Here is a 19,563-nt window from a genome sequence, read left to right as displayed (position 1 = left end):
GGGCCTGCTCCAGTAACGACCTGCATGTTACTTCCAGAGGCTGGAAACATCCAGCATTGTGACAGTGAGCATATTATTAAACACCAGTAATGAAATCCATATTTGTATTTGAAATGGTGGAGTTTGAGATGAGATCCAGGGCAGTGAGGAGGGTGTGCAGTAAGTTTGCTGCTCTGGACTTCAGTAGAGCGAACTCTGGCCTTTTGAGGAATCTGCTTGGTGGAATGCCATGGGATAAAGCCCCGGAGGGAAGAGTGACCCAAGAAAGCTGGTTAATATTTAAGGATCAGCCATGTATCCCAACAAAGAGGAAGTTGAGCAAGAACACCAGTAGCCTGCATGGATGAACAAGGAGATTCTGGACAAATTCCAGCATAAAACGGAGGCTACAGAGAGCAGAAGCAAGGATGTGTAGCCTGGAAAATGTGGGCCCCCTCTGGAAGGAAATAGGAGACCTAGTTATCCAGGACATGAAAAAGACTGAGGTACTCAACAATGTTTTCACTAGGTCTTTACCAGCAAGAGCTCCAGCCACACCGCCCAAGAAGCAGAATGCAACGCCAGGGACAGAGAGAATGAAGAACCACCTGCTGCAGAAGATCATGTTCAAGATCATGTAAGGAACATGAAGGTGTACAAGGCCTGACAAGATGCATCTGCAGGTCCTGCTTGAACTAGCAGATGAACTTACCAAGCACTTAATCATCATATTTAAGAAGTCACAGCTGTTAGGTGAAGCTCCTGCTGACTGGAAAAGGGGAAATATAACCATTTTAAAAAGGGGAAAAAGAAAAAAAGAAAACCCAGGGAACTACAGGCCAGTTAGTCTCACCTCGGTGCCTGGCAAGATCATGGAGCAGATCCTAATGGAAACTATGCTAAGGCACATGGACAACAAGAGGGTGATTGGTGAATGCCAACATGGCTTCACTATGGGTAAAAAGTGTCTGACAAATTTGGTGGCCTTCTATGATGGGTCACCAAATGGGACCCTTCTATGGGCCACAGCGCTGGTGGATAAAGGAAGAGTGACTGATGTCACCTACCTGGACTTGTGCAAGACATTTGACTGTCCCACATGGCATCCTTGTCTCTATACTGGAGAGACACGGATTTGACAGATGGACCACTGTCGTGGTTTAAGCCCAAGCACTCAGTGGATAAGGAATTGGCTGGATAGTTGCACTCAGTCAGTTATGGTCAATGGCTCAATGTCTAAGTGGAAACTCGGGACAAGTGGCATTTCTCAGGGGTCGGCGTATTGGGAATGGTCTTGTTTAACATCTTTGTCAGCGACATGGACAGTGGGATTGAGTGCGCCCTCAGCAAGTTTGCCAATGACACCAAGCTGTGTCATGTGGCAACATACTGGAGGGAAGGGATGCCATCCAGAGGGACCTCGTGAGAGGTGGGCCAATGCCAACCTCATGAAATTCAACGAGACAAAGTGCAAGGTCCTGCACCTAGGTTGGGGCAATCCCAGGCACAGCTACAGGTTGGGTGCAGAATGGGGTGATGGCAGCCCTGAGAAAGCCAGGGGGGTGCTGGTTGCAGAGAAGCTCAACATGAGCCGACAGGGTGTGCAGATGCAGCCTAGAAATCAAACTGTATGCTGGGCTGCACCAAAAGAAGAGTGGCCAGCAGGTCAAGGGACTCTGCTCTTCTAAGACACCACCTGCAGTACTGCATCCACCTCTGGGGTCCCCAACACAAGAGGTATGTCAACCTGCTTAAGCAAATCTAGAAGAGGCCAAAAAGATGATCAGAGGGCTGAAGCACCTCTGCTATGGAGACAGGTTGAGAGAGTTGGGCTTGTTCAGCCTGGAAAACACCAGGTTGGAGAGGGCTCTGAGCAACCTCATCTAGTGGAAGGTGTCCCTACTCATGGCAGTGGGTGGTGGAACTAGATCATCTTTAAGGTCCCTTCCAATCCAAACCATTCTATCATTCTACGATTATGACTGAATTATATATCACAACTGTTAGTCTTCAAAACATAGTTTGCACTTGTACTGCAATTTGAGTGCACGCTGTTATCACTCTGCTCAATCAAAGTCCCATGTAACATCAAGTGATTTCAAATAAGTGAATTTTATATTATGCAGTGAATTTTCCATATGTGGAATATTTAAAAGGGCTGTACCGGACCACAGCTCTTTCATCTAACAAATGGCAAAATAACTAAAATGTATTTAATTTACATTACTATGCTGCTGATAAACTAACCAACTTTGAGAAAGCTCTAACGACTCATGGCACAGAGATTTGGTTTACATTTACATCATCTGTAAAACAAATTTTACAGGACTATTGTGTTGACAAGACAAGAAGCAGTACCACATACAGAAAACATATTTTGTCGTTATTTTTTATCTCTTAGGCAGCACAAATCTAACCTACGTCAATGTCAGGTTAGATGTCTGGGCAAAACACAAGTAGAATTTTGAGGAATCAGGTTACTTGAATGCTTACAGTTAAGATTGTGCTGAAGCTCTTCACTGAAACGGAGGCCCCTAATAGCGACTTATCTTCATAAATAAAGCATGGAAGATGCAAAACAAAAAACCCAATCACAGGTCCAAATTCACATGACAAATCAATGCCCGAATTGGAATTATAAATTAATAGCTTCAGGCTACAGTTCCTGCACAGACCACTAAAACAAATGTCCCATAAACACTCCATATACTAGACAACAATTGCATACAAACTCCCTCAAGGATCTATTTCTTAAGTGTAAATATTTTGTACATTTAAAAAAAAATATATAATACACTTCTCAACCTAGAAATAGCATTTAGCAAAACCCCACTGGCAATAAAATCAAGTCACTTCCAATACTGATAATTTGCACAAGAGCTTCAGATTTTGATGAGAGCAATGACAACTTTATGGGCTAGACTTTTTTTTTTAATTAAAAAAAAAAAAAAAAAAAAGTACTACGGTGTCCTGGAACTAGGGTAATTTATTGGGCAATCCTCTGCACGAGTACTTCAGGGAACTAATCCTTGTTAAAAGCAAGTCATACATTTTCTGCGTTTCTGTTTAGACCATTATTATAGGAATGGAAGTTCAACTGTAGAAGATAATGTTACAGAAGAGACATCTGTCTTACTGGCAAACATCATATCCAGTTTGCCTACTGGCTCCATAGCTACCCTTGGGAAGGTTATCGAGAAGCTGTACCAATGCAGTCAGAAATACATTTTCATTTTGGCATGCTTAATAATGAAAAATTATACATGCCTTTGCATCTAAGACTGCAGTTATATGCACTCCCTTAAGAGGTAAAATATTATAAGCTAAAAAAGCTGAGCAATTAGAAGTGCAAGGTTCAGCTAGAGGACAACGAGTCTTAATGATCAATGTCCAGCAAATAAGGCATAAATGTTAGAGGAACTGGTCTGTATTGCCTTCTTGATTAAAAATAATGGCTACTCTTAGATCCTAACATCTGTAGGTGTCCACTCTAAGGCAGTTAAGCACTGGTCATGAAAGATGTCAGGGGACCAAAGCCACCAGTGATAATCAAAGTTGTCAGGTTTTGCCATTTCTGCAGATCAGCTGCTAGCCCACAAGGCTGACAAAGAGTACTGGACATTCAGATAAAGTTAATATTTGATCTTTCAAAAACTTCTTTTCTTAAATACCTACTAAAGATTCTACCACAATTTTATAGGAGTTTTTTGAGTCTTCAGGATACCACATACTATATAAGTGCCTTTTATTAATTATGGTAATCAAATCTTGAAAATTCAATTTAAAGAAATCAGAAGCAATGTAGGTACCAGAGGAAAGCAGAGAAAACATTTTTCTAGCATAGTGATACTGCTGCAAGTAGCAGATAGTACTGGTCTATCCAAATGCTAGATGGTGAAGCATAAAAAAAGCCAATTCTGTACTTGACTAACTCACGCTTACATGAGAGCAAATTATTCTTACAGAAGTAAAACTCCGCTCAAAAAACAGATCAATACAGTAGGGAGTGAAAGCAATACTGCAAATTATAATACTAATATGGCAAAAATAAATGTTTCTATCAATTGGTTAACAATTTTTTCTCTACCTCCTAAGTAACACCAGGAAAAAACATTTAACATTTCTTCCTTAAATACGTAAGAATCTTCAAGAAAAATCTGGCATTCTAAGCCCTGAATCAAAATAATCATTTTCCCCTATTTCAGCATGCCTTTTTTTTTTTTTTTTTTCTCTCTTTTTTCTCTTTCCAATACCTAAACGGGCTAACAAGAAAGCTGTAGATGGACTTTTTACAAGGGCATGTAGTGACAGGACAAGGGGGAATGGCTTTAAGCTGAAAGAGAAGAGATTTAGATTGGCTATGAGGAAGAAATTCTTCGCTATGAGGGTGGTGAGGCACTGGCACAGGTTGCCCAGAGAAGTTGTGACTGCCCCATCCCTGGCAGTGTTCAAGGCCAGGTTGGACGGAGCTTAGAACAACCTGGTCTAGTGGAAGGTGTCCCTCCCAGTGCCGGGGGGTTGGAATAAGATCAGTCCTTTCCAGCCCTAACTACTCTATTCTGTGATTCTACGACATTACCAAAAATGCCTTATATGGCTCGACTACTCGTATCAGATCAAGCACATCTCACAGGATACTAAGTGTGCTTTGTCATAGCAGAAGGAAAACTACAGCTGTAGAAGTAACAATTTTCACTAATCAAACTCTTATATAAACCACATTTTCCACTCACAATAGTTTTCTCTGTTTCCTTTTCTTACAAAGTAACAAAGACAAAATGACTTTGAACTTCTGAATCATATTTAAAACACTAAAAACTACATACAAAGAAACTCATACTGAATTCAATCTGTACCCTATTATTATATCATTTAGGGCCATGGGAAATTTTAGTCAGCTTGAATCTAAAAACAGTTTCTAATGTTGCATGCCCAAATATTGCTGGAAAGAAATCCCTGGGACCAACCAATGTGCATCCAAAGTCAGTATGCTTGCTCTTTCTGCTGAATTTGCTTTTTTTATTGCTTAAGTGAGCAGAAATATAACTGCATTAAATACAAAAGAATAATATTACCACAAGCTAATATACCACATTGAGCATACACCAAGGTTCATTACATAAAAATTATTAGTATTTTGAGTGTGACATACAGTCACACTGTACTGCCACACTTATTTTTCTAAACCGGCAGCCCAAGCTATAATTTCTGGGATTGATTCCCCAGCCCCCAGCATTTCTCATTGTTCAGTCCTTTAGACATTAATTCCACAAAAACAGTCATAAATAAGGAAGCCTCAGAAATCAGACATATATAGGGAAAGGTTTCGGGGAGAGTGCAGAAAAAAACCCCCAACAAACCCAAAACAAAACAAAAAAGCACCAACAGACCACAAAGAAACAATTAACCCAATCATTTTTCTGTAAGAGAAACATTCAGATCATGTAGAAACATACACATAAAAGAGTACATGCAGTGACAAAAGGAAAACACAAAAGTCAATGTCCAAGAGATCCAATGAAAAGGAAATTAATTTCTGCAAAGAACTCTGTATTAATAGGAAATCCAGAAATTCTCTGCTAAGATTTAAGTATGCTGTCAAATACGATAGTATTCTAGTTGCCAAATTAGGATTCTGAAATGGCTGACAGTGTCAAAGAATGCTGCCTTCATACTAATAACAGACTCCAATCACCTCTATTCACAGAAACTTCCTAATAGAACCTTAGTATTTGAAGGAGATCAAATACATTAATTTGAATATAAATTACCTGTATTAGAAATGGCTGCAGATTGTGGGAAGTGACATGATTTGTACATGAACTATAAAGCCCTGATTTCTTAGATTTTCGTAATAGCACTAGCCTGTATCTTCTTCTTCCTCCATTTTGTTTACATTTATGATTTTACCAGACCCAAATAAACTAAAATATAAAGTAATGTATCAATACACAAATCCTTCTTGTAAGGGTGATAGATGAACTCAAAAAATTACAAAGGAACTATAGTATCATAGACATTACCAGCATTATTTTTGTTCAAAAAACACAGACAACAAAACACTGGGTAAGTATGCATGCTGAATTGCATTTCTGGTAACTCCAGAATATAGATGAAGCATCTTCATGAAGAACATAGTCATTATTACATTTGATACTGATTACTCCCCTGATAACTGACAACAAACATTCCTGAACATGGTCAGAATAATCCCCTTTGAGTGGCATTCATCTAGCCACAGACCTTTAACACGTACACCAGCATGTGCCAGGAAAGCTAATAAGGCATCAGTTTGCCAGTCTCCCTCAGCAGTTCTTCAATCTCTGTCTTGGATGTAAACATTCTGCTCACCCAAAATCTATTGTTTCTCTTCTGATGTTGTCACAAACACATGCTGATAAATTAGATCGCAATGAGAAAAAGTTGCATGAAAATAAAATAAAATTCCAGTTGCAGCCAGGAAATACCAATTACTGCCATGTCCAAGAAAGCTGCTAATTACTTCAATCAACAAGTAGATAGGTGCTTAATAGCTGCTTGAAATGATTCTAAGGCAACATCTTCTTTTCTTACAAAAAATACACCCCTATCTACCAGAAGGAGAATCATCACATAAGGAGGAAAGACTGGAAGGTATATGACTTCTTGTTGGGATGCTGCTACTTTCATGTAAAATTAAGACACTGAAAAGCTGACAAACTACCAGACAAGACAGCAGACAAAGAGCAGAATCCTTAATATTAACAAACCAGTGTTATCACATCATCATCTAGCCAAATTATATCATACACATCCATGCTTAAATCCATGCATTAGACATTTTACACTCTGTTTTAACTGTAACATTGAAAAACGATCAGCAAGCATAAGGAATATAATCTCTAATTAAAAAATAGCAATTTAACTGCAACCTACCACATATTTAAATCTTTAATTACTTTACTAGATGAATCTTACTGTTAATATCATCTTTTTCGTGTAAATTACCAGAACACTTTCTCAAATACGCTCTGTCTAGCCCTCAAGGTATCCATACCCATTTATGATAAAGATCATGGGCCTAAGCTGTGTCTAATTTTCAGAAAGATGCTTAATAGCTAACTGAAGTATCATGCCTGGCAAAACTGCCACTCAGATAAAAAAGAGAGCATGGCTTTCCCAAACTAGTGAGATGGAAGACCCAAGTCAATGACTTCAGTCTAGGAACAAGAAAGGGATGTACTACTGAAGAAGAAGCTAAAATTACAGCACTGAGCTTAACAATACCTAAATTCTTGCTAAATGAAAACATAATATTCCTTAGTTACATGAAGAAGAATCTATTAACAGGCATGCTGCCTCTCTCTGAAATCAAGAAAGTCTGTCTGTAACTGTAAGCAATAGCTACTGTTGACTAAAGGTATAACTGAAGGCGCAAAAATCAGGAAGTCCATCAAGACTCCTACCCTTAAAGCACAAAATAAGAGATGCAAGCAAAACGTAGGTACAAAGTGTAGGTAAACACTAAAGCATACAGCAATGCTAGAATCAGAGCTGTAGTCACAGACATGGTATCAGCTCCATTCTGCACTATGCTACACTGAGTATCAGTGTTTACGGGAGTGTGAGGACCAGTCTCCAGTTTTGCAAACTGAAGAGATTCTGAAGAATAGTACCTGGAAAGTCTGTGTGTTGCAGAACTAAAACGGTAACACAATATGAAAAAGGAATGTGTTTGTTTTCCATCTTGATGGATAGTTTTGATGCATAGCTCGATAAGCTTCACAAGCCATGTTTGATAAAGTAGCTTTATTCATCAACTTGGCTGGCTGTATATGTGATTGCTGGGTAAAGCATGTTTACTTTTTCTACTTACTTCAGAGAAGCAAATCCCTATCTTGTGTAAATTTCTTAGCTTTTGTAGCCATCTGCACAACACAGCAGCTCTCTAAAGTCAAAGCACTCAAGGAAGCTTGCAAAAAGAGCTGAGAAGTTGAGTTTTAACTGTTTTGATCACTAGTTAAAAAGATATCTAGTTAAAAAGAACCAAATTTCATGTCTGTAAAATTATTTACTTATTTGGTACAGAACTCTGTTCTATAGATCACTGTCATTTATCATCATTATTTATGGGAGTGCTTCTTTTTCTTAATTCCTAGTGAAGATACCGTATAGCATACAATAACATCTGCCTGCAATCTATACTGAAGATTTGGGCAAACGTGCTAAAAATTATGGCCTAACATTACACTTCCTACTTATTCAATTAAATTAAACAATGTAATTTCTTGGTCACTACTCAGCATTAAGATTTTTTTTTTCTTTTTTTAGATTACTTAAAAGTACCTAAATGGCACATCAGAAGCCCAGTCTTACACATTCCTACGAAGGCCTGCTTTTGGTTGCTTTGTTCATATAAAATTAAGCAGAAGACTGCCCTAAGAATGTTCTCAATAATTGTTCAGCTACGGAAACAGAAAGATCTTTTGTTGTTTTCTAATACATGAAGATTGTTTTCATTATGTCTGAAAACAGAACTATGTTTTTCCACCTCTTTTTAGGCTTGTGAAAACATGGTATTTACTTTAAAAGTCTTTCACACTATTCACTTCTTGTAAACCTGCTTTATTTTTATTTTAAATCAATTGACTAAAATTGATTTACCAAAACTACAGGGAGAGAGATATTCATTCTTTCCACATAAAACTAAGCAAAAGCCTGGAAATAAAGACATATGTGAAGACTCTCGATAAACTTTTGATGATACCCAGAAGTCTCTTGAATGAGAACACTCCCAAATATCCAGCGTGTATCAAAAAACAGACAAGTAAAAGATAGCTTTACTGCAGTATAGGGAACTATGGCTTACACGTAAGACTCATATTCAAAGGTTTCTTAATGTCACTTTTGTCTATGTTTACAAAATTAAAAACTTAAACACAACTGTTATGAGTTCTAATAAGGAACGTCTGATTGGTGAATATAGTAATTTTAAATGACGTGCTATTGTTCAGTCTTTTGCAGTGGCAGATCCAGTGTTTTTAGAAGGATTTGCATGGAAACAAGCAAAAACTGCATGACCTTTCTGTGGATTCAGAGGCCTCACCGATATATTTCTTGTAGAGAAAGAAATTATTTCATTTTGGTTGTTATTGCAAATGCCTATAGTTGTGGTTTAATCCCAGCTGGTTAACTAAGTACCACAGAGCTGCTCACTCACTTCCTCCCATAGTGTGTGGGGGAGAACCAGGGAAAACGAACATCAGTGTGTTATCAACGCTATTCTCAGACTAAAGCCAAAACACAGCACTGTACCAGCTACTAGGAAGAAAATTAACTCTATCTCAGCTGAAACCAGGACACCTATATACATAATACAGAAAAAAGTTCATCCAAAAAATGTATTAAAATAGTACACTCACCTTCATCAATAGTTGCTTGCTGTTTAACCAAAGTCATTGGAGATCTAGTTGGGGGTTTATTTAGTGGATGACGCCAACTCTTAGATATTTTCATTCTTTCAATTTCCACTGACTGAAAAGTTAAAAACACAACTAATTTAGCATGTAATTCTGCAAAGTAAATTTTGATGAAAATATTCTTCTGTAGACATGTCAATTCTGTAAATACTACTTAACATACCAATAAAATATTTGTCTCTAATTCAGAATATTCAGTTTCACTTAAAAAGGACAATCCTTGTCAAACACAAATAGCTTGACATGTAACTTACTGCAGCCCTTCCCAAATTACACAGCATATATACTGGTTTGCTCAGGTGATGTTTAAGAGGAAGAACAGAAGCACAATAGAACCACTAACTGCGACTGGGAAAATGAGGCAGAAACCCATTGACTTCATTTCTAAAAAAAAGTACAAAATTTCTGAAGTACAAAAATTACCTCGAGTTGAGACCCGAAATTAAGAGCACTGAATGCAACTACCATGTTTATTTGCAATACAAGGAAATTCCTTCACTCAAGCACTGTAGTGTACATTCAGCTTGAAGTTACACAAGGTTCAAAAACTAAAGCCAATGCTACAGCTCTGAAGTGCAGCTTTCAAAACTCCAGACTTGAGTGCCAGTGGGGGAATAATGATGTAAACCAACTGCTGATGGTATCTGAAGGTTCAGGAGCTGAGGAATGGCACACTAGCAGAAGGATGGGAAGGACAGTCTCATACGATCCCTATAGACCACAGCATTCTGCTCCTCAACACCCTAAATCTAACCTAGCAGGTTACACACATTCCCCTAGACTAATTTGAGGGTTGAAAACTGCTACTATAAAATGGGAAGAAAACTATGAAACAACATATTTACTGTGATAAGCAGAGGTAGGAAGAATGCAGTTAAAGCACAGGACAGGTTTAGGATCTAGAAAGTTACCAAGTAAGTAAAAGGGGAAGGAAGATCAGACTTTTTAATAGCATATGTACAACACATTTCTTCTTAAAAGAGAAAGAAGGAATGCAATTATACTGGAGAAGATCTGAAAACTCATATATAGATGGCTGAAAGGCACAGAAAGAGATAAATATAATCTCTAATACATGGTGATTAAAACACTGAGATGCTCATAGTGCTCCTTTCTACTACAGTGGAAAGGCTGGAGCCAAGATTATTAAAACTCACAACATCACAAAAAAAATCAGTAGTGCACTGTTCAGGTCTGTGAAAGGGTCAGCAAGATTTTACTTTGGCTTCTAAAATGCATTTCCCACTAAGTCTGACAATCTGCAAGTGGATTTCCTGACCACTCTCTGCCAACCTGGCACTGAACTCACAACTCTGAAAGCTACTGTGATCACCACAGCTTAATTTTTTTTTTTTTTTTGGCTTCAAAAATCAAAGCCGCCAATCCTCCACAGCAGAACAGCAAGAATAAAACAAGACTGTGAGTTTGTAGATGACTCAATGAGAAAACATTATTAAAACTACTATTAAAAAAAATCAAACCAGATTCCTTTTATTAGAGGGATCTTCGAAGTGTTTCCTTTACATGTTTCAGGCCATTAACAAAATCCAAAAATAGCAAGTTTCAGACCCTGAGATCATGCTATCTGTATTATCCTGCAAGAGAGAATTCTTGAAGATTCACTTTCTCCAACATCAATACTATGGACACAGTTTCAACTAAAACAAGAAAGTCCGTAAGTTTTTGTAAACCTCATAAACAATGTGAAATAATGTTATAAAATGAAAGCAAACTCTGTTTCCACCTAACTTGATGCAGAGATGCTCCTCATATTTTCTTCCTCCACTTCTTCATTTGAAAAGGGCATCAGTCCAAAAATAAATTACCATGTGCTCCCACATTGACATGTTCTGTCCATGGACAGTAAGGCTCAGAATCAACCTATTCTGCTGATATTTTACGAGCATACTCTTAAATCTCCCTAAGACTCAGTCAAAACAGCCCTTTTTTTGAAACACAAATACAATACTCATCTCTAATACTTCCAATTTCATGTCAATAGCAATAACTAAAGCTGATAGCCTTGGTCCTACTGGCAGGCAGTGAACATGGGAATAGCTTGAGAATAGCTGCTGACAGCTTGGATTCACAAAGTGAAATTACTAGGTATCTAAAATCAGAGGGAAAATATGTCAATAAGCAAGCTCCAGAAACATTCTGCTTTTGGATCCAAATTCCCACTCTTGCCTGAACATTTCAAAACATGTTCAAATTAGCATCTAAATAAAATCATGCATATTCTTAAGTTTTTTAATATGGATATCAGGTCTCATTAGAAAAATGTTCATTCACATTTCATCAAATCAGGAATATATTACTATAATGATGCAATTTGCTTCACATACACTGGATGTTTCCACGCCATCTTGCTCATTGTTCTTTACAACAGGTACTTCTCCATGTTCCAACGTACTTCCACAGCTTTCTAGGTCGCTGACATCATCCTCTATCAAGACATCTTCCTCTTTATCTGGGTTTTCAGCTTCAGAAGCTTGTCCCTCTGACTTACGGCATGGTATGGGTGAAACAGACTGATTCTGATATGTCAAACTCTCTTCTTCTCTACAGCTATCTGAAGTGGGCATGCAAGCGACAGAAGCTTCAAATGCAAGAGGATGACTGGAATCTGTCCTGTTCTCATCTTCCATTTTTGTTTTCTCTAGTACAGGAACAGGTCTCGAAAATGAGTCTGAATGGATGCTTCCTACAGATGAAGAATATTATTTGTTAATAAATCTCCCTTTTATTACTGTATTTTCTTTCACAACAATCTGAGTTACTCAAATTTAAAGAACAGTTCCTCATCTAGAAACCATACAGAAAATCATTCGGTAAAAGGACATAAACAAACGTGGAGTATAGGTTTGATCAAAGAATAAATTAATTGTGAATGTTTTTGAGTTTGGTGTGTGAACTACAGTTTTAATCACTTAATCAGTATTTTGTATTTGAATTACAATAGATCTTCATGTCATTCAAAATTATCAATATTCACGCAGATTGTTTATCTTCACAGCCCACGATGACTTTGACTAGTTGGAAAAAATTAGAAAAATGTTTGTATACTTGCATTTATATATATTGAACTTTATACCCTGCATTTGTACCTACTATGCCTGTTTTAAAAATTAAAATAAACAAATACTATTGGTTTACAATTTGGAAGATCTATTTCAAATACATACCAAGAATATTTTGAAAACAACAGCATTGGTGTAATAATGAAAAGTAATTAGCATAATTTTATATTTCAGTGATGCTGAAGGCTGAAATTGTGTGGATTTTCCTCTATTAAAATTTAAAATGCTTGCATGGAAGATGCAGATGCTTGTATGGAATAGACAGAACAGTGAATTAGACAGGTCACCCAAAAAACATGTTCCTGAAGATCTCAGTGGCACACACCAGTGTATTCTGATTCAGCAGCACATCCAAAGCATTAAAGAAAAAGACCCTTCTCATTCTTTTTTTACAACGGCTGTTTGAACTTGTTTTTCTGAAAAATTTCTTTTTTGGGTCAAATGAATACAAAATTTAGTAATAGAAAGCCAAAACTAAAACTTAATCTCTGCTTACGAAGAGTACTGCCTTGACTGTGCAAAACTGACATACTAGCTAGAGACAATGCAGGACAAATGACCATATCAAATGTGACTGAGTACTGGAGTTTCCACCATTGTATCTAAAAAGGTCCAGGCACCACCCTTTATTAGCACAAAGGTAAGAGAACAGCTCTCTACTCTTCTCTGCTTTCCTTCCTTTCTCAACAAACCCAGAGTGGACGCTAACTAAATACTAGTTTCCTAGAGGTCATGAACATGCAAAACCTCTACTAAAAGTCAGGGAAGGCTGTAAAGGAATAGAACCACATTTTTTTTTTTTTTTTTTTTTTTTAAAACATTAGAACAGACCTGGAAAAGGTTTGACAGAGCACCAACTAATTTATATGCAGGAATTTCTAAGCCTCTATTCTGGAATACTGACTTTGTTATCTTTATGTGGATCAATCCTAGCGTTTACCACTTCCAAATAACCATTAACATAATCATTAATATTCACAATTTGGGAAATACTGTCTATACGCAATTTGCAAGTCAATTTTCAGTATCCATACAAACCCAAATGGGACTGGTCACAAACTTACAGTTTTGTTTAGTTGGCCTTTCTGAACAGCAATGTGAAGCTGCACCTGAACTACACAGAAATGTGAAACAGAAGAAATAAAGTCCAGAACAGACCAAGTGTGTTAGTATAAAATAGTTTTGTGGCAAAAAAAGGATCATCTTTGCCTTTATAACTTGCATTGTCAGACAGCTGGAAGTGACAAGCAATCTGCAGTCTCAAAATAGAGCATTTTTGTGCACGTATAAACAACTTCTAATATGCAGCATTCTTCATGTAAACACACATAGTTTACTATCAGCATGTATGTTCTCTACTGTGTGTTAAGACATTCTGTATCATTTCTCTATAAAAAAAATTTGCTATTAAACATTATCAGTCTATCGAAGAAATATCATTTATGAAACCAAATCATTTTTGCCCCTTAAAAACCACTTCACTAACAGTTTAGGTTATATTACTCTCAGCTCAGAATATTAATTTTGGCATTTTTTCATTCTTACTGAATATCAATCTTCTCTGCATAACTACATAAGCATTTCAGTATGCTACTTAGGATAATACTATGCTTTATCACCCACTGATCTGTGGTATTAGAGTATCAACAGCCTACAACTTTCATATGAAACATAATCAGTCCTTATCTCACCTGCAACCTTGACATTATCCAACAAATGTTGATCCAGCTGCATTCTACTACTGTCGTCTTCTCCCCTAGAAGGCACTTCTGTGTTTACAAGTCTCACTTTTTTCCCAGATTCTTCACTGACCTTGAAGCCATCACTAGCTGCTTCAGTTGCTGTGATTTCCGCACCAGCTACCATAGCAGATACTCTCTTGTCCTCTGGAGTTTTAAGCTTTTTAGATCGAGATTTGGTGTGAGGGAAGCTGTTATAAGAGATATTGCTGTCAGAGTGGAATGTCTGTCTTGAACAAGATAAAATGTCTACCAATATATATGTCCCTTTCACCTGCTTAAAGTGGTAAAAAACTGACAAATTTTTCATCTTTTTGTGTCGAGATAGTGTTTACAATTTACTAAGTGATAGATTAACAATTGATTGGATCTAACCTTCCAATCTTTCATCACCATGCTATAGCAAAGTTATTAAACTGTAAAAGTAAAATAACCTCATGTAACTACTACTTAACAAGCATCCAAAGTAGCTTTTTAATGAATCATTCTTTTGAACCAGAAAGAGAATACTCCTTATAAAAGTAATGAAGACAAAACATTCTCAGCTGCACTAAAATCAGGTTGCATTGCAAACTCAAATGCTAATAAAACACTAGTCTGAATATCATTATAAAACAGGACCTGCTAAGATCTTTAAATTTTAAATGCATTTTAAGGAAAAATTCTGATCACTAAATATTTTGAATGGCTACAATATCAAACAATACATTCCATAATGCCATGTAAAAAAACCCAGAAATTAAAGCTTCTGCATGTTTTTGCACACTCAGGAGTAGAACAGAAAGGTTAAAGCCAGAGAAATGGCACCCTCTGTCAGAAACTGGTTTGTAATTCATGTGCTTGGGATAAAAGTAACAGGAGGTAAGTACAGTTTCAAATTCAACTATGTGCCACAGGAGGTCATTTTTATGTGCTTCATCACACATCAGATTTCAGAACTCATAACACATTAGTTATAAAAGCCCAACAGAGGCAGGCAAACAATGGTTATAAAGGTCTTGCATCTCAGACTATAGACATGTCCAGAAAAACATTTTGCTACCCCTTACACTTTATCCTATGATGATCAATATGTATCTTTCAACACCCTCTATAAAACAGTAATTTCCAGAAAATCTGCCTGAGATGCCCACCAGTTCACAGTGTAATATAACAGCAAGTATTATTACTGTTTACATGCAGTCCAAGATGTTTCATTGTTGCAAAGTATTTCAGCCGTTAATGTCAGAGTTAAGCTTTCCCTGTCACTATATTCATGAAGATTTCCATGGATGGTATTTGTATTTCACTCTACTGTAACTTGTATTATTCCCATAATCAAAATGATGACAATTGCAATCGACACATCATACTAGAAATGAAAATGAATAAGCATTTTATCCCCTCTTTTCAATACACAGCTATAGTGCCTGAACAAAAGCCAACTCAAGAATTAAAAAGCATTGGAATTGTGTGTTTTAGCTTACCTAAGTGCAAGAAATCAGATCATGTGCTCATATGATAAAACTTTAACACAATTATTATAAAGTCTTTGCTTTTAGTCAAAACTGGTTAGCTGTAGGAGACTACCAAAATAATCTCTGCTAGTTCAAGTGTGAACGCACCAGTTATGCTTTACATTGGATACAGTGAAACATACTACAGGCAAAATAGCATTCAACTAAACAACAGAATTCTTCTCTCTCTGCCTGGGTTAATATTATCCGCATACTAATAAACTTGCTCTCCAGCTGCTTCACTGGTTGCCTTCAAGAACTGATTCTACCCCATAAACTGTTCTTATCCAGAACAAACATAGTGTTGTACTTCTCAACTCTAATGTTCCACTACAGTGGCAGCTCATCCTCTCCTTTACGGGTTTGACCTTCCTATCATTTTCCTCAAGAAATCATACATACATTAACTGACGAAGAAAATTAAGAAATTCAGCTTAAGAGCAAGTTTTAAACATAACTATATTGTAAGATTATTTGAAGGAGGAAAAAGGTCTTAAAAATTCAGTATTATCTTTAACCCTGCAAAGTGCAGTCCACAATAAGCAAATAAAACTTCATTAAATAATGAAGAAAAAAAAAACAAAACATAAAGATCCTTTTAAGACAGAAAAACATTAGTGTACAAAAAAATTTTCTACAATGCAAAGAAAAACCATGATGCACACCAAGAAAGTAGATCCAGCTGTGAAACTGCTTCAACAGGTCAAATTTGACGTATTAAAGACATCAATTTGACAGCTTCAGTGACAATCTGTCATTTTCCTCCTAATTTTCTTAGGGGTGTCAGCACCAACAACTGAGATCTAGGCCTTCCTTATGACAAATTATGATGTGTGATAGACCTGTGGTAAACACAGAGAGGTTTGGGCTGCAGCACTCTGTGTGTGACAAAAAGGCAGTGCTACCTCCTTGGAGATGATGAAGTGAGGGCTAAGACTATTGCTAGAGACTTCACACAACTGTTTGGATTCTATCACAACTTCGTGATTAACTTTTCCAATTTAACTTTTTCCTCAACTCTTAGGAGACATCTTCCTTGTCTTTCAGCTGCAGATGTCACTATAAACAATGGCAACCATCCACACCTTGAAAATTTTAATGGAATAATCTCTACGAAAGAAAGATTCTAAATACCACACTAGCAGGCATTTTGATGCTCCCCATACTCATCAACTTCAGCTATATACATAACATATAAGTTGAACTGATTTTTTACATTCACTCTTCCTTCTCCCAAGTTTGTGTTAATATAGAAAACAGAAACACAAAATTTGTTTAGGTAAAATAATTTCAAAAAAGAATTAAAAAAAAATATTAGCGAAAGCGTCAAAAATGAAACAAAAAGGAAACTGACATCATACTGAAGACAATTAAATGGAGGATAAATATAAATACCTCTTGGCAAATTTCTTTATTTTCTTTCTTCTCTGTAGCCAGGTGTTCACTTCAGGTGTTGACTCAGGAGTTGGTTTTGTGTGATCAATAGCGTATATATCCTTGCCTTGTTTCCACAGCTGGTATCTGTCTGGTTGAAACTTCCTCACAAAGATGTCCATAGATATTTTCACCATGTCCCTCCTACAAGTGCACTGCAAGAGAAGACAGGAATACGTAAATGACAAGTAACAGAATATGCTCCAGTTTGCAGTAAAGAAAGTTCAAAATAAAAATCCCACGTGTGAAAACCAGCTCTACTTTAATCAAAATGTTCCTTTTTCCCCTCTTTCTCACTCCTTTGGGGGTAAGGATATTTCAAAAGAATATACTATCTGAATAAATGCACACCAAGCATACACACTAGGATTCCACAAAGGTACTTCAAGACACTGCATTGTTTGATTAACTCCTAAAGGTTAAGACCAGAAAGAAATTACAGCAAGTCTTTTTGCTCTATTAGCTGTTCTTGATAGTTTTAGGCAGAATACATTGTTAAATCCAGAGACTACACGTATCATCAGTGGCATCACAATTTTATCTTTAAAACTAACTCATGTAGTATCCACTTGGCCCAAAAGTCTTTACAGGCCTACAGTCCTAGACTTTAACTCATCAAAAGAAAATGCATACAAGCATATATCAAGTTACAGTTTTACCCAGGTTTTTCTACAAAGAGGAAGAAACAAGCAGGGGGATTGTTACATTTAAGGTCTAGAAGTGTATGTTATAAACATGTAATCTGACCTGTGCAATGCAGACCCTAAAATCTCATGCAGTCCTTTCTTAATCAACCTTCATCTAGTCCCTGACTTTAGTTCTCCAAAGAATTTCCACATTGCTTTTCTTTACAAATTAGGCATATGTGTGGAGTATTTTAGGCTTATCTGAATAAACTCTTCATGGTGATCATGCAAATGCAGTCTTCACTTGGAATACTGTAGATACAGAGACATTTTTCAGACTAAAGTTACTGTACCTAATGCTCCATAATATTTAATATTTGGAGACTGCAATAAGTAAATCACCATGCCCACAGCACAAACTGCTGTGGTGGTTTAACCCTGCCTGGCTGCCAGGTGCCCACAAACCTGCTCTCTCATTCCCCCTCCTCATCGGGGAAAAATAAGAATGAAAAAGCACACGGGTTGAGATAAGGACAGGAAGATCTCTGACCGACTACCACTGCAGACTCAGCTTGAGGAAATTAAAACTATTTATTACCAATTAATAACAGATTAGGATAGTGAGAAATAAGAAAAACAAACCTAAACCCAGCATCCCTCACATTCCATTTTCCCCAAGCTGAACTTCCTTCCAACTACGGTGTCTGCAGGGCTGTTTCATTCACATTTCCCTTACTTGTCTTTCTCACAGCTGCTGCACAGGTTTTTTCACCCTTTCGCAAACATTCTATCACAGGGGTGCCACCAGCGCCACTGACACACTCAGCTTTGGGCAGCAGCAGGTTCATTTTGGAACCAGCTGGAACTGGTTCTGTTCAACATATAGTAAGCTCCTGACCCCTTCTCACAGAAGCCACCCTATACTACAAACCTTGCCATGTAAATCCAGTACATGATTCAGTAATTATTCCAATTAAAAGTCAAACATACAATTTAAAAACATACAGTTTAAAACACATAGTCTCTAATGGACAAACTTTTAGCGCTACAGCTAAATGACTCTGCTAAAGGGCAAAACTGAGACTGTATTTTTCTTCAGTAAACAGATATATTAAAAAACCTGCAAATGCAAGATCTGGCTTTCTAAGTTTGCTACAGCTAGGTGTATCACTGCTTTTTAAGCCAGGAGAGTGTTTAATCATAGAAAAGGTGAAACACACAAGGGACTGAACACAACTTTTCTACTAGCTAGTTTCTATGCGCTGGATGCAAATTTCTTTAACTGCTACTTCCATTTCTAATCTAACCTTTTCCTCTTGAAAAATCACAAGCTACATAATGAAAAGCAGGCATCCAAGATGCATTAAAATGGTTACTTTCCTTCCAAGATGTCAACATCAACATGCTGTATGCTCACAACACTGCCCTCTAATGGGAGATGGAATGGAAACAAGAAAAGAAATTCAACACAGAAATAGTAATTTCATGCAGCTGCCCTCAATGGTAGTTATTACCCAAACCATGATCAGAATTTTCCTTGTTTTCAAACAACATGCATGTATGCAGGTATGCACACATTCTGTAAGAGACTTAACCTTATTTAAATAGTGTGTCTCACCCAGAGAGCTCCTGATCATTCACAATACATAGTAATAGAAAAGCAATGAAGATACTACTGTATACTGGAAAGGCGCACAGATGGCCCACTGTAATATTTTTAACTTTTAAAAATTAAATTTGTAGCACAAAGA

At 37.0% G+C, this 19,563-nt stretch overlaps 1 protein-coding gene across 3 annotated transcripts in view; it reads right to left on the bottom strand.

Moving 5' to 3' along the window:
- The window catches only part of KDM4C (lysine demethylase 4C), a gene marked incomplete at its 3' end in the record, with an annotated part of 280,296 nt that overhangs the window by 117,357 nt on the left and 143,376 nt on the right, over window positions 1-19,563 (bottom strand). For 2 of the 3 annotated variants that reach the window (XM_080636683.1, XM_080636681.1), the window contains 4 exons: window positions 17,148-17,341; window positions 14,209-14,465; window positions 11,783-12,141; window positions 9,381-9,492 (listed from right to left, as the gene is read on the bottom strand). In XM_080636683.1, coding sequence (XP_080492809.1) covers window positions 9,381-9,492; window positions 11,783-12,141; window positions 14,209-14,465; window positions 17,148-17,341 — 922 coding nt within the window. The remainder of the gene's footprint in view (window positions 1-9,380; window positions 9,493-11,782; window positions 12,142-14,208; window positions 14,466-17,147; window positions 17,342-19,563) is intronic. The other variant, XM_080636682.1, reaches the window with a different exon arrangement.

The sequence above is a fragment of the Psittacula echo genome (assembly GCF_963264785.1).
Source record: "Psittacula echo genome assembly, chromosome: Z".
Taxonomy (NCBI): domain Eukaryota; kingdom Metazoa; phylum Chordata; class Aves; order Psittaciformes; family Psittacidae; genus Psittacula; species Psittacula echo.
This window is presented reverse-complemented; position numbering and strand designations above follow the sequence as displayed.